General features: G+C 34.5%; 1 protein-coding gene across 2 annotated transcripts in view; it reads right to left on the bottom strand.

Moving 5' to 3' along the window:
• Positions 1 to 5,713: 5,713 nt before the first annotated feature.
• The window catches only part of LOC132545744 (uncharacterized), a 33,632-nt gene continuing 22,476 nt past the window's right edge, over positions 5,714 to 16,869 (bottom strand). The window contains exons 22-28 of one of the 2 annotated variants that reach the window (XM_060209467.1): positions 16,285 to 16,445; positions 12,917 to 13,098; positions 11,727 to 11,865; positions 11,451 to 11,519; positions 10,723 to 10,929; positions 10,048 to 10,095; positions 5,714 to 8,399 (exon numbers count right to left, since the gene is read on the bottom strand). In XM_060209467.1, the coding sequence (XP_060065450.1) occupies positions 10,057 to 10,095; positions 10,723 to 10,929; positions 11,451 to 11,519; positions 11,727 to 11,865; positions 12,917 to 13,098; positions 16,285 to 16,445 (797 nt within the window). In that variant the 3' untranslated portion in view covers positions 5,714 to 8,399; positions 10,048 to 10,056. The remainder of the gene's footprint in view (positions 8,400 to 10,047; positions 10,096 to 10,722; positions 10,930 to 11,450; positions 11,520 to 11,726; positions 11,866 to 12,916; positions 13,099 to 16,284; positions 16,446 to 16,869) is intronic. The other variant, XM_060209522.1, reaches the window with a different exon arrangement.

The following is a 16,869-nucleotide window of genomic DNA, read 5'->3' as shown; positions in this document are numbered from 1 at the left end:
TAAGTGTTCTGTGTATATAAGTATTTCCTTTTGTATGTTTGGTGTGTAGATGTTTGGTTAATTCTTATGTATAAGAGTTTGGGTAATGAGTTTTGGTAATCCTTTTTATAAAGTGCTGGGTTCAAGTTCAAGTACTTTTTTGTCTTCAAGTGTATGGGTAAATCTGGATGGACAGCTGTTTTGCTATTTATGGAACAGAAGTGAAGGGGTAACTATTTGTGATTGAATATGGTATAAAAATGTTGCAATAATCTTAGTGCTCAACTGTTTTAAAGTGATAACTGAAGAAAATGAGTGCTTCACATGAATGTTTGTACAAGTGCTGTACGTATGAATGAAAAATGTGCAACATTTTCTTAAAGCATTTACCTGTAATCATGCTGTGAGAAGCAATGTTTGGATGGGCTTATTAACAAACATTGGCTTATTACTGGATATATATATTACATGAATATTTTTATTTAACATTCTCAGACCTTAAACCTTGTAATGTGGTCTATGATAACACTGCTATATGAAGCTGTGGTGTAAAGTGTTGGATTTGTTTAACTGTGTTCTGCTATATTTTCTAAATCACTAAGTGATATTATGGTTATGTTGAAGATACTGGGGTATTTCCAGTCCCATTTTCTGTTTTGCTGACTCAGCTGTAATTCTTATAACTCTAGTGAACTATCATGTTGTCAGTTATAAATAACAGTCTTAAATCAACTAGAAATCTTTTCTGAGACAAAACAAACTTAAACAAAGGACTGGTTTAATTCAAGTTGTAATCTCTGAGGGAGGAAAGAGTAATGTGTGTTTGGCCAAAACTCCTTTTAATGGAAGTCTTAAAGTATAATTGTCATTAGTTACAACTGAAGGTGTATCTCTTGTCTTAAAACTGTTACAATTTATAAAGTAAAATAGTATTGGTGCGTCTATAAGGAAGCATGATGTATGATAACATTAATATGTTGGTTACTTGACTTTAATCAAAATCGCTGTATAATTCCATATGGATAAATGGTACTGACTAAATCCTCTTAGTCTAATACTAAAGGTTTTTGTCATATCTATAACAACATGTTTGTTGATTTGTAGACATGTAACCTCATGGATTAAGAATAAGCATAAAATCATAAAAATGAAAAACCACAAAAATTTAGAATTTTTAGTAAAATTTTTAATTTCTTTATCCATTTGAATGTACAGCATAAAATTATTTTCAAGTAAATCCCAAACTAATTGTTTGATTTTTTTCTCTAGGAGATCTACAGGTGAATTAACTGTTACAACATTCCATATTTAAACATTGAAGAAGTTGTCAAACTGTTTTAATGTCTATATAACTGAAAACGCCCTAGCAAATAATTCAAGGTACCTCTCAGGCAAGAGAGTATTATCTCTTTATACATCAACTACCTGATAACATCAGAAATTAGAAACATTATTTAGTCTTATTGAACTTTTATTGATATTATTTCAGTGACATGTTAGGAATGTCTACATTGATAACTTGTATACATCTGATGTTTTCTGAGATATAGAACCACAACATGTCAATCAACAATTGTAAACCATAACAGTCTTTGTTTGCTGTGTATGCACATATCGCTGGCTATCAAGTCAGGAATTTTTCATCTTCTATATATTTTGTTAAACTGTTATTAATATATTTTTGTTAGATAATTATATTTTAATTCTTTTCATATATTTACTGTGTATTATATTAATTTTGAAATCCATGTATTTCTTTGACTCAACTTTCCAGTGAGTTGTGGGATGTATATTGTTTAATTTCCTGTTGTGATTACACATCTATTTTGTTTAACAGTCATGTCAATGTGGCCACAAGGGGCAGATAACTGGAATATGTGCTGCTTTCAGTTTCTTTAAAACAATGCCTTAGAGGCAGATGGTTGAGGAGACCTACAGTGTTACCTTAAACACTGATTTCCAGAGTTTTATGTGAAATTCAGTACAAATGTATGTATTTATTACAATAACTGTTTCATATAAATTGAGAAAAAATGATTGTAAATTTCAGTGGTCAATGAGAATAACCATTATACCCTTTCCTAAATCTCCTGAAAACTTAAGTGAGGTAAGTAGAAAAAAAAAGAAAACAATTATCTTAAACTCAGTGATATTACACTCCTGTCACAGAAGGTGGCAAAGAGAGTTCCCAAAATATGAAGATTTTCGGGATTAAGATCAATATAATTGAGCCACAGGGAAGGGAGGCTGAAAAAAGAAACTCACATTTAATTGTGAAATTTAATTGGGAAAATTGGCAACTCTGTCCATGTCAAATTGTGTTTGGGGAAGATGTGTGCAAACAGGACTTGAAAAAAATCAGATAAATCTCTGTTTATGTCAAGTCTTTTTTTCCAAAAATGTGATGGCTGTTTAACAGAGTGATAAAGTCAGAGGATGTAAGATGTTTGTGTTGCTGTATGTATATATGATTTTGAATTAACATTAGAATTCAAGGGATCCACTGGGGGGAAAGGAGAGGGGGTGGGGGTGGGGGTGGTGAGAGAAGGGAGTCGGTGTAGTGTCTAAACTTTAAGCTGTGGCTGCTGGATCTGTTACTGCTGAGATGTATTCAATACTTAGAGAATCAGGAGTAGCCATTCTAAAGAGCCCAAGGGGAGCCACTGTAGTATGTATCTCATCTGTTATTGTAGCATTTAAATGTAGTTCTGATGAACATCCAGGGGGAGCCACTAGTATCTAACCATTATGGCTGTATTTAATCATTAGTGACAACCAGGGGGAGCTATATTTTGTGATTTCAAGAGTTTTGATATATTGATGTTATATATTTTAGGGACTTTCTAGCAATCAATTATAGAGACTTACAGCACCAAATACCTTGCTATAGAGACGGAGGTTCAATCAGGATAAATTATTATTCTTTATATGTACAAGCTGCTGAAGGAGAAGTTTAATGTTCGCAGAAATAGCCATGGTTACAAGAGCGTGTTCATTTCTTGTGCTTTTGATTCGGTTCCTGGTATTTTACATCTTTATGTTAGGTTTTTATCTTGTGCAATTTACCTATTTGCAATAAATGAATTCAAATGTGCTTATATTTGTGATCTGATTGTGATGTTGAGGAATGATGTTGATTACTTCCTAGCAATCATACACACAAAATACATTTCCTGATCTGATTCTGTCAGTCTTATTTGATAGAGATGTGTAATCATGTTAACCTACACACAGGTATATCAATGCAACTTTTTCTGTTTATTTCAGTGGGAAACATGTAATGAGGAATTATTTTATATCCATTATATGATAATGATATTCAATATTTCTGGAATGGAGATAAATCTAAAGTCATGTTCAACAGGAAATGGTGCTGTGTAGGTGTCGACTGACTGTAGTTTTACAGTTAAATGTTCCTTTTTTTCTTGTCACAATCAAATTGTGCCATCAAACAATACATTTACATGTAAGTTGAGAGCAAATTTTACTTCTTCCAATCCACAATGTAATTCAGTTTTCCTTAAACTGAGGAAAGTGTCATACCATATGTCCTTGTTAAGGCTGTACCAATCTTCCTCTGAAGTAACATGAAGATGTTCATCGGTTAGAAACTTGTATCAAAGTGCATGCATTAAAAGTAAACCAGAAAGATATAAAGTCATTATCAGTTTGAAAGTTTTTCTATTAATTTACTTTATCATGTGACTAATTCGGATAAATTATATATTTTTTTGCAACTCTTCATAAAGTGATTATTGAAATAAGAAAATGACAGATGTGATAGTTTTGTCTTATTTCTATATAACTTAGAAAAAAAATATGATGTAATGTAACTCTTAGATAAGTTAATATGTTACAATATTAGTCAGGAAATTTAAGATGTTATAACATAAATCATGCCTGTACCTACCATTTTGTACAGTTAAGTGCTTCATTTTGAGTTAATGCTGTGAATAAGGTCAATTCTAATCTGAACTTATTGTCTGTTATACCAAGCAGTGTTTTGATTTTGAAGTCTATATATATATATATGAGAGGGACCATTAGAGAAATAAAGAGTCTGTAGACTAAATATATATTCAGTATGTGTTGTATTCTGAAATGTAGTGTCATTGTTTGGTGGATTTATCTCCCTTTGATCAGTCAGGGTCAGTTGCGAGCAAGTCAACTCAATGAACATCATGCATGACATCAAATGCTGCCAATCCAGTCAAACTGGGGCGAAGAATTTTAAGGACATAATCAAGTCAGCACAGAATGGTCCATGGTCTCGGCTTAAACGTAACAAAGTCAGCACAGAATGGTCCATGGTCTCGGCTTAGACGTAACAAAGTCAGCACAGAATGGTCCATGGTCTCAGCTTGGATGTAATCAAGTCCGCACAGAATGGTCCATGGTCTCGGCTTGGATGTAATCAAGTCAGCACAGAATGGTCCATGGTCTCGGCTTGGATGTAATCAAGTCAGCACAGAATGGTCCATGGTCTCGGCTTGGATGTAATCAAGTCAGCACAGAATGGTCCATGGTCTCGGCTTCCTAAGAAACACAAACTTCCCATCTTTTCTCGAAGTCTGCTCTATTGACAGATATCTTGAAGCCCTAAAGTGTCGTTATGGTACCATCAACCAGTTATCATCAACAATAAGTGTTCATTGGATGCAATTTATAATCTCTCTGGACAGTGATTGGTACCGATTGTAACCCATACAATTAAACATTTGACACCAACATATCAAAATTTATTAAGTTGTCCTGAACACAATATACTTAAAATCATGGCACCTTCCTTATGGATAGTTGAGGCATATACACAGAATTTCTCTGTCCTGTAGAGAATATATGGTTTCAGATTCTTGAAATCAAAACTGAGATAGTGGCTTATCATGAAATTGATACTTGTAACCATCTATTTAGTGGATTAACCCACAAAATTATTATTACCATTGTGACTTCACCAAAGCTCAATTTTTCAAGATAATCCATCACATATTAATAGCAAAGAGCCATAATGACCTTTATTGCTGACCTGGCTTTGTTTGGCCGATGTTTCTTTAAGCAAACTAAAGGAAAGAGAGTTCTTCAGGTTTATATACTGTATCAGTGACCTCGTTGACCTCCACCATTTGGCCACCAGGGGTCATTAAAGTCATCTATATATGTCTCTTTCACCCAAGATTGCATAAGACCCAAGTGGGCCTGAATCCAGACATTCCTACACGACTTCAAAGAATTTACTTCAGTTCCCCTATTGAACCCCACCCCTTCTCCCTCAGGGGTAACAAACTACCACAATACCTTTTATCCCAGGATGCTGAGGTAAAACTGGAACAGAATTCTGACATTCCTTCAGAGGAAAAAGATATTCAATAATTTGCTCCTTATCCTATAGTGGGTCATGCCCCTCTGGCCTCAGGGGTCTGGGACCCACCATTTAAACATGATCTGACCATTGGTATGGAAGGATGTTTTTGCATCTATTGGGCCTGGTCTCTCCAAAGGGACAAGACCCATTGTTTATACAAAATTGATATCCCTTCACTCTATTATTCTTCAGTCTAAATTGAGACAGAATTTAAATATTCCTTCAGAAAAAGAACAATTGTAAATAATTTATATCCATGTTTGACCATATCGTGCAGAGATCCACCATTTATGCAAAATTGAGTCCCCTTCATATTTAAAAAAATATATCAAAGCCTGGTTTTATTACAAAAGTGATTTTATTCCACTACTTTGTACAGGTGAGATTCTACCTGTTCCATATATATATATATATATATATAAACACAAATGGAATTCTTTATACATCACCTCTATGTAATGTACCTAACTGATGGCACTCAGATGTTGTGGTTATAGTGACTATCTTTGTAAACCTATCATCTATAGCTTTAAGTCCTCGACTTTGTCAAAATAGATGTTAGTGACAGAAATGACACAAATGACATTATCAACACACTCAATAGTAATGTACATGTTAGACAATAAACTTCACAGCAACATTATAACAGTAAATGGTAAATTTGTGAAATGTAAATGGTAAATTATACATGTACTAATAAGTTAATACAGTTCAGAGTGTTCTCTAACAACATCTTGTTTATAATTCAACTGTTTTATAAAAAGAAGATCAGGCGGTAAATACAATTACATTTATTTACAAAATGGATTTGTACTTAATGGAAGCAAAAATGAAACCCCACAGGGCCTGTATCACTCACCTGGTTTAGTTTAATGAAGTTACTTTTTTAAACTATAAATGAAAGCATCTTGAAGATTTTCGATCTATTTCCTATATTGGGCCCCACTACTCCCTCCTCAGAGAGGATAGGACTCACTGTTTATACAAAATTTATTCATTTCACCCAAGGATGCTTCAGACCAAATTTGGGCAAAATCCAATCATAGTTACAATACTTTTGACAACTTGCTCCTTTTCTAATATTGGGCCCTGAACCCTTCTACTGCAGGGGGCCAAGACCAGTTCCTCTGACTAGGAGAGCTAAACAAATCCAAATGAATGTTCAGGAAAACTAACTTCAAACTAACTTCTAAATAATTCCTATCTTTCCTGATGCAAGGTGAAAACATAACAGTCACTCAGTAACACTTGTGTAAAATGGTATATGATGTCTTTACAATGAGCCAAGTAAGTGTTTGTATAACACCAACGTTCTATAGCAGTAAATCTAAACAAGTTATCAGGAGTTTAATTACTACAGTAATACATATGTATAAAATCACTTCTTCTCAAAAACTGTCAGATAACCTTAACGTATGGTGAAAATTATACTTGGTTGAAAAATGAACACAGTAAGTAGTTATTTTAATACAATAAGTTTCCTTGATTTGAGTTTAAACATTTCCTGGGTTTGTACCAGGTGACACTATCACTCCTCAAAATACTGCTTCCTCAGATTTGTGTTGTTATAACTTGTATTACAACTTGTAATGTTGTGTTACATAAACTTTTGACATTATAAACAGTACTTAAATGATATTCTCAAATTAAATCAGGTTCTTCTTTGTACCCCCATTCTCCATCAAATTTTCATGTCCATTCATTAGAACGGAAAAGTCAAAGAGACCTAGCTGCAACTCCAGACATGAATTAGTAATCTTAGCACACCTCAAACAACACAATCCTACCATACTTTTATCACAACACAGAAACTATTAATGTAATAAAAATCACATCGTTTGGTCCTTAAATAAAATATATCAATGAGAAACAAAGACGAGAAATTTTCTTTTATCGTTTGATATTCCTTATCTAAAACAATGCCTGGTAATAAACCATTCCATATCATTATTGTGCTATATTGAAGTCCATCTCCTGACTGTAAGAATTTGAGTCCCATCATGCTGGGTTAACTACAGGTAGATACAATATTTTCTGAAGAAACATTTGTGACTTTAATGATATAATGAAACATTAAATATCAAACAGTTTGGTTTGTCAGTCTTCATACCAGCAAAACTGTTTAACAGAGTCTGAATACCTCAACTGAAAATCTCTGCTCTAAAAAAGAAATGTTTTAACCAATGATGTTTCACAGCAATAAATATAAACATATCTGAAACTAAATTTAGTGATCTACAAATATTTTTGACATCTGACGAACATTTCAGATTTATATTATAGTCAGTAAACTAAAGACACTGCTACAACAACATTCACAAAAAAAAGTAAACAAAATAACAAACCAAAAGAGTTACTTTGTTCTCTTTCCCATTTATCTATGCACAAGGGCTTTATCTAAACAGGATGTCTAATGTGTTCTCTCCTCACAGAGGCAGTCCTCCACTGACAGGAAGCTTAACTCTGACCCTGATCTGAGACAAAGGAGTCAGGATCTTGTCATGAGCATGTGCGTATCATGATGTCAGGGGAGGCAATCCATGCGTAAATGTAGACAATTATACAAACCAATCATATTGGAAAATAAGTCTTTGTGTATCTACCACAAGCACATTGTATTTCTACCACAAAATTTACAACAAAAGCACATTGTTAAATAAACAATACAGATTACCTTATCATTACAAGATGTAAAAAATGTGTAATGAAGGTATAGGTAGTTTGGTTTTTCACAGCAACATTGAAGGTCCATCTAGCTGATAGTTCATGTAAAAGATCCATGGAGTTTTGTTACATCTTTAAGTCATTATATAAAAACTGGTTTGGCAATATTCCAACAATATCCACTCCCGGACTTTACTGAGACCTGTAAGGTGTCACCTCATGGCTGAGGTTGATCCTGATTGGGGGGTCTGCCATATTGATTTTGATCCTGATCAGGTTATACTACACTGAGACTGATCCATATTGGGCATGTGACATATTGAGGCTAATCCTTAATGAGCATGAGGTTGTCTTGTTAAAGAGGAGGTTCACCTTCTCCCATTAGGTACTCATCCTGTTGATAAATAGTAAAACTTGGCATTATTAACACTTAGCCATAATGTACTGTACACACTAATGTAGATACTGCAGTTATATCCTTTGTTCCTGTAATAATCAACACTCTGGACCCAATGTTAGGAGTCTGAGGTTGTTTAAATTAAATATGAGTAATATATGTACAGGTAAGAATTTTTTTTATATCAATGCATTCCATGAATTTGTTATTAAGTTTCACTTGCTAAGAAGAAATCATAGTAAAACATTATTTTCTGTTCTCAGCTGAATATGGTGTACAGAGGAAAGCATGATTAAAAAAAGATAACTGAAATTAAATGATTTTTTACAATAGATTCCCTGATACGGGATTTTTTAAAGACAACTTAATGCACTGTCAACATTTTACGATTGATTAAGTCATAATATCTATATTTCACACTCATGAATTTATAAACCATAAAAAACACACTTCAAAAGGAACATGTCAGACAACATTGAACCATACAAAATAATTAGAAAAAATAGTCACAAAAACCCAGTGAACTTTAACTAGGTCACAGTAAACCATAGTATCGTGGGTCCAATATCAGTAACACAACCATGTTAACAAAACAGATCTGTAGAGTTAGATGTGGAGAGGGTAACTTCAATATGTGTTTATCACTCTCTGTAGGAATTATCTGGGAACTGTTTATACAGATCTGTGGGGTTAGATGTGGAGAGGGTAACTTCAATATGTGTGTATCACTTTGTGTGGGAATTATCTGGGAACTGTGGATACAAATCTGTAGAGTTAGATGTGGAGAGGGTAACTTCAATATTTGTGTATCACTTTGTGTAAGAATTATCTGGGAACTGTGGTTACATATCTGTCAGGTTAGATGTGAAGAGGATAACTTCAATGTGTGTTAAAGTATTATCATTACTGCCAGTGTTTGAGAACTGTCAGGATACAGATCTGTGGAGTTAGATTCAGGTTAAGCAACATGTGTTTTAGTGTTGTCACCACTGGTAGGCGTTATCCCATCATTGTCCTCATTTGTTTCTACATCAGATGGAGTAGGCTGTGGAGTTACTAGGTACCATTGCTGTATGGCACAAACACAGTAAGACAACACTTCATATTAACACAGTCACCAAAAGATGTTCAAAAAGTCATCTTGTATATGTTTAACAATACAAACCTGGTCTGTAATTAAGGCTGCACCACTAACAAGTTCATTTTTTCGAATGACACGAGGTGGTGAAGTAAAGAAATGCCATGATGAAGGACAACAGTTAGTTAATTCTACTCTAATTTTGGATGAGATCTCAAAAAGCTGGCACACACCATGCTTTAAAACCATGCCTTGATGTTTCTTTATAAATTAATGACAAAATTTCAATAATATTAAGGTTATTAAATGAACAAATTTGGCTTTCAAGGTACCATTGTACCAGTACACAACACCTGTTATAACAATCTACAAAGCAAAATGTCATGTTATAAGCACATATTACAGACACATCATACATGAAAAGCACATGGATGTTACAATTATTACACAATGAATGACATTACCAACAACCTGACCAATATGACACAGCCCACTGTCTTTAATGATTATATTGATCAGTACATTTACACAACAACAACAATCATGCAGTATTGAGTCAGTCCATACCTTCTGGGTCTAAAAATACTTTTTGGTATCTGATGTAGTGTATTGTTCCTGGAAATGGGATCAAAATTGGGAAATTGTGCACAAAGAATTTTGAAAACAAAATCTTTTCTGTTTCAAATAGTATACTGTATGGAAAACACATACACTCGCCCTTTATATCACATTGAAAAAGAAACCCAATACATGTACTAGTAAAAGAAATAAAAGATAATTGTCCAGCCCAAATGTCTGAGAAATATTACTCCTCATTGTGATAATTCCTATCAAGCTTAACAGAAAGAAGCAGAAAAATAAGGAAGTTGAGAAGAACAAGAGTATCAGTGAATCTGATGAATGATCTCTGTAAATAACTTTTTTGGACACAAAATTTTAACAAAGGACTATAACTCTGTAATTATTTGTTTCAGACACTTAATTTAATACACTGTACATCCTCTTAGTATGACCAGTGTATACACCAATTTTCATTATCCAAGTTTCAATAAAAGTAAAGTTATCCTAATGTGAGTTTCCTCAATCCCACCATTCCTCTTTTCCACTAACTACCTTAAACCCCCAACCCACAAGTATCTATTATTCAAAAGACTTCTCCCTCCCTTTAAAAAAAAATCTATTTCCCATTCCACACTTAATTCTATTACTTTTGTTTAACATATATATGAAAGTTAGACTTACAATCAAGTAGCTCATAGTGTTGTTCATGAGGTCTTGGAAGAAGACCTTTTCTTTCTGGTACATTTCTCCCTCTATACCCTGGCGCCGATAGCGACCCTCCAGACCTTCAAGGACCAGACTTGAAACATTCTTTGAGCCTTTTGGATTTTCTCTGGACTTTTTGTAGGCCTCCAAATTTCCAGCAATCTTCAGCAAATCTTCATATGTCTGTATCAAAAAATGCAGCAACTTCAAGGCTAATGTTTCAGCACTCCGAATAAGGATAAATGTTATATCAATATTGTTAATGGTGAAATTTGTCATTCAAGTGTAGAACATAATTTGTGTTAAATCTTAAAGTGACTGACTGGCTTATCAGACAGAGAGTTTAATTGCGGTCACCTTAGTGTCAGAATTGATACTCAGACCATACATGTTATCATTGTTGTAACTTGTGCTAATACTCAACATTTGTACTTGAGAATGGTTGTTGCTGGTCTTTTGTATAGCATAAGGTTAGTACAACATAGAGTGGTAACAAATATCATTTCTGTTCTTTAACTAGTTATAATTTCTCACTGGTACAGAGAAAAAGAATTTAAGGTATGGTTCTTTACCTTTGTGATCTTTTATCAGCCAAATTACAATTCATGAACAATAGTCTTTTTAAATTTCACAGTAAGAATCTCTTTGGAAAAGGAGACGTGAATGAAGCATATTTAACATTGGAGGAGATAAACAGTACTTACCGGTAGGAAGGGGAGATCATTAAAGTCATAATGACCATCCCATAATGTGACAGTCATGCTCGTCCAAGGCTACAATAAAAAAAAAACCTATATTATGACATTTAGAGAAGGAAAAGGTTTATCCTAATAACAATTGGTCCCCCTTCCTCCCCCACCATAAAATTTAGTTATCTACAGTGTTTCAGAAAATAGTATTACGTAAACAATTTGAATAAAAGATACACAATGTGAAATTAGAGACAACTTACATACAGCAAAATAAAGATATATTCTTACAATCCTTAAGCTCTTCTTGTCCCACTTCCACTTCTCAATGACTTCGTTGATAGGATGAATACTGAAGGATTCAATAATTCCCTCTGGAGGTTTGCCTCGGAATACTGGCAACTCATGTACGCCTGTCAGTACTGCATTCCTGTGATAAACAGGTGACAGGTTATACAATAAACAAAATATCATCTTCAAACTGTCAAAACTTTAATATATACACTACTCACAACAAAAAAAACAACAAAGTACTGCACATGTCATTTTTCTTTAATATGAAAATTTTTCATGATGTTCATATTTCAATAAAACACAAAATCTGCCCCCCCCACTCCCCCTAAAACTCCCACCTCTCCTTCTCCCCTAAAAATAAAACATTGCTAAATTTTCTGTTAGATAGCACATTAAGTATACATTGTAAACAAGGAAGACTTTACCTAAGGTGGGTTATTTTTGACATTGCATATTAATGTTCTTGTCTGCTCAGTGTAAATACACACCAAAACACAAGAATGTTACCTAAATTAAAATGTAAAATTTTAGCCCAACTTATATTTTTGCTCTATTGGCAAAAAAGCAAATCAAGTGAATTAAACTATTATATGTTAATTTCTTAAAAAATAATTATTATATACAAAAAATGTACATGTAGTTTGAAATGTACATGTATATTATTTAAAGGTGATATTACAGCAAGCAAATCAGATTTTAACTTCCACATGGTCAGCAATCTTTGTTGATGTAGAGCTAGCGTCACATGTTGTTAATCAATTAATAGTGCAAAGGTCAGCAGAAGTAATACCATTAGAGTAGAAATACTCAACTTTGTGCCAGTACCTTATGTTACTTATATAACACTTGTTTGTTCCATCAGATCTTATATCCAGCTAAATATGGTCTACCTCATCTGACTTTTATCTGTTATTACTCAACTTAAAGCATAAGAGAAAATAAAGGAAAATCATGCCATGGGTATCTGCCACCCCTCGTACATTTAAACTGCTACACAAAACTGAATTTGGTTTTATTTCTTACGAAGCTGTAACACTTTCTAACATTTCCCCATATACAGTAATGGTTAAACACATAACTTCTTGATAACATTCCTATTTCCCCCTCCCCCCATCTTTCTGTAAATAAACCTCATGATCTAAACTAATAACATCTAATACATATCTATATATGTGAATCAGACTTACGCTTCAAACAATGGCATGGCAGTCCAGCCTAAGATCTGGTCATCAGTCACCACTAAGTCCTCCCCCTGAAGAGTTCTAACAATGCCAGCAGAATTATGGTCAGCTAAAGCCTTGTACTTGATGGTTACACCAAATATCTGGATCATTAACACTGAGTTGGTGTCGTAGTGCGGCTTCAGATTCTGTAAGGATTGAAAATATTATCAACCAAATACTCACTTTTGTTCACTTGCACAATCTACTGATCATTAACACTGTTTTGGTGATGAAGTACCACTACAGGTTCTGTAGTCAATGGTTACCTAAACTTAACAAATCCAGAATGACCAAAACTGTGTTGAAGCTTAACATTCCATTGAAGAGATAATCTTCATCAAAAAGTGACCACACTTCTAAGCTCCTCAACATTAAATGTTGGACAAGACAAACAGACATTATAATGTATAATATAATATAATATAATTTTGATATAATGTAATACAATGTATATCATTTCTTTCTCTCTCCAATCAACTCACATCAAGTTTATTTTTCTAGTGAAACTTCAGAGTCTATATTATCATTATACAACTAAATACTGTTTTCTGCTATAAACTTCAATCTTTCCTGGTGGAACTGTTGCTCTAATGGTGTCAAACTTTTTGTATTGTTATATGGTTGTCAAGACATTCATATTAAATCTGACATGGGGCAACATTTCAGTTAGAACATCTGTGAACAATACTCAGCTCATTAATGTAAGTTTGATATCAAAACAACAATCATTTCAGGAGAAATTAGAACAAGCTTTTCAAGATGGCAGCCATCCTAATCCAAATTTCAATTACATGAAGGAACATTCACATTTCAGTTGTGGAAATTCTATCACCACAGAACTCTATTTTAGAGAAGTAACCGTAATAAGACTTCATGCTGAATTCGAAAATCAGTAAAAGCAAAATTTCAGTAGGGATCATTGTTGGACCATACTTGTGAGATCTGAATTTCAGTAGGGATCATTGTTGGACCATACTTGTGAGCAGATCTGAATTTCAGTAGGGATCATTGTTGGACCATACTTGTGAGCAGATCTGAATTTCAGTAGGGATCATTGTTGGACCATACTTGTGAGCAGATCTGAATTTTAAGGGATCATTGTTGGACCATACTTGTGAGATCTGAATTTCAGTAGGGATCATTGTTGGACCATACTTGTGAGATCTGAATTTCAGTAGGGATCATTGTTGGATACTTGTGAGCAGATCTGAATTTCAGTAGGGATCATTGTTGGACCATACTTGTGAGCAGATCTGAATTTCAGTAGGGATCATTGTTGGACCATACTTGTGAGCAGATCTGAATTTCAGTAGGGATCATTGTTGGACCATACTTGTGAGCAGATCTGAATTTCAGTAGGGATCATTGTTGGACCATACTTGTGAGCAGATCTGAATTTCAGTAGGGATCATTGTTGGACCATACTTGTGAGCAGATCTGAATTTCAGTAGGGATCATTGTTGGACCATACTTGTGAGCAGATCTGAATTTCAGTAGAGATCATTGTTGGACCATACTTGTGAGCAGATCTGAATTTCAGTAGAGATCATTGTTGGACCATACTTGTGAGCAGATCTGAATTTCAGTAGAGATCATTGTTGGACCATACTTGTGAGCATCTGAATTTTCAAGGCTCTGATCTATTACCATTGTCACTAATTTTAAGCATACCTCTGTGAGATCTGAATCTTTTTGGAGTGAGAAATAACAGGAACAAGACATTGTTTACAGACAGATGGACAATTGAATTTTAAGGGATCAGTTGGATACTTGTGAGCAGATCTGAATTTTAAGGGATCAGTTGGAAAAAGAATTTTCATATCACTATGAATTTCATAATCCATACTTGTAAATCATCAACCTACTGAATTTCAGTAGGGATCCATTTTGGATCTGTCATAGGCTGTTGAAATCAATCTGAATTTCAGTAGGGATCATTGTTGGACCATACTTGTGAGCAGATCTGAATTTTAAGGGATCTCCACCATGCTTCTGCTGTCAGTGGCATTCCTCTCACCTTTTCTGAGCTCTGAATTTTAAGGGATCATAGCACTTGTGTAGGGATCAGATTATACTGAAGATCTGAATTTCAGTAGGGATCATTGTTGGACCATACTTGTGAGCAGATCTGAATTTTAAGGGATCAAATACTTGTGAAATTTCAGTAATCATTGTTGGTGAGCAGATCTGAATTTCAGTACATTGTGTACTGAATTTTTCAGTAGGGATCATTGTTGGACCATACTTGTGAGATCTGAATTTCAGTAGGGATCATTGTTGGACCATACTTGTGAACATCTGAATTTCAGTAGGGATCATTGTTGGACCATACTTGTGAGCAGATCTGAATTTTAAGGGATCATTGTTGGACCATACTTGTGAGCAGATCTGAATTTTAAGGGATCATTGTTGGACCATACTTGTGAGCAGATCTGAATTTTAAGGGATCATTGTTGGACCATACTTGTGTCTGAGTAGGGATCAGACCATCTGAATTTTTCAGTAGGGATCATTGTTGGACCATACTTGTGAGCAGATCTGAATTTCAGTAGGGATCATTGTTGGACCATACTTGTGAGCAGATCTGAATTTCAGTAGGGATCATTGTTGGACCATACTTGTGAGCAGATCTGAATTTCAGTAGGGATCATTGTTGGACCATACTTGTGAGATCTGAATTTCAGTAGGGATCATTGTTGGACCATACTTGTGAGATCTGAATTTTAAGGGATCATTGTTGGACCATACTTGTGAGATCTGAATTTCAGTAGGGATCATTGTTGGACCATACTTGTGAGCAGATCTGAATTTCAGTAGGGATCATTGTTGGACCATACTTGTGAGATCTGAATTTCAGTAGGGATCATTGTTGGACCATACTTGTGAGCAGATCTGAATTTCAGTAGGGATCATTGTTGGACCATACTTGTGAGATCTGAATTTCAGTAGGAATCATTGTTGGACCATACTTGTGAGCAGATCTGAATTTCAGTAGGGATCATTGTTGGACCATACTTGTGAGATCTGAATTTTAAGGGATCATTGTTGGACCATACTTGTGAGCAGATCTGAATTTCAGTAGGGATCATTGTTGGCTCACACTCATTAATGGAAATTTACCACAAAATGATTCCCTTTTCAAGGCTCTGATCTAGACCATACCATTGTCACTAACACAGCTACTGTCTATGATTTATAATCTATTTAGGAGAAATAACAGGAACAAGACATTGTTTACAGACAGATGGACAAAAGATGCCTCATCATTCAGAAAGAAAAAAAATTTTCACTATCACTATGATCATAATCCACACTATAATTCATTGACCTACTCGAACATCATCATTCCATTTTGGATCTGTCATGAGGCTGTTGAAATCAATCTTGTTGGTGAGGAAGCGTTCCTCTCCACCATGTCCTTCTGCTGTCAGTGGCATTCCTCTCACCTTTTCTCCCGGCTCTATCTTACAATAGCACTGGGTGTACAGATTATCTGTGCAGGTAAAAAAAAATGTATAAATTATAAGTGTAGTTAAGACAGGTGTACAGATTATCTGTAGGGGTAAGACAGGTGAACAGATTATCTGTAGGGGTAAGACAGGTGTACAGTTTATCTGTAGGGGTAAGACAGGTGAACAGATTATCTGTAGGGGTAAGACAGGTGTACAGTTTATCTGTAGGGATAAGACTGGTGTACAGATTATCTGTAGGGGTAAGACAGGTGTACAGTTTATCTGTAGGGGTAAGACAGGTGTACATATTATCTCAAAAATAAGACAATGGTACAGATTATCTGCAGGGGTAAGACAGGTGTACAGATTATCTCAAAAATAAGACAATGGTACAGATTATCTGTAGGGGTAAGACAGGTGTACAGATTATCTGCATGGGTAAGACAGGTGTACAAATTATCTCAA

Source organism: Ylistrum balloti, unplaced genomic scaffold (genome assembly GCF_031769215.1).
Source record: "Ylistrum balloti isolate Yb309-2 unplaced genomic scaffold, AGI_CSIRO_Ybal_v1 Utg369562, whole genome shotgun sequence".
In the NCBI taxonomy this organism is placed as follows: Eukaryota; Metazoa; Mollusca; class Bivalvia; order Pectinida; family Pectinidae; genus Ylistrum; species Ylistrum balloti.
Note: the sequence above shows the minus strand (reverse complement) of the source record. Positions and strands in the feature narration are given on the sequence as shown.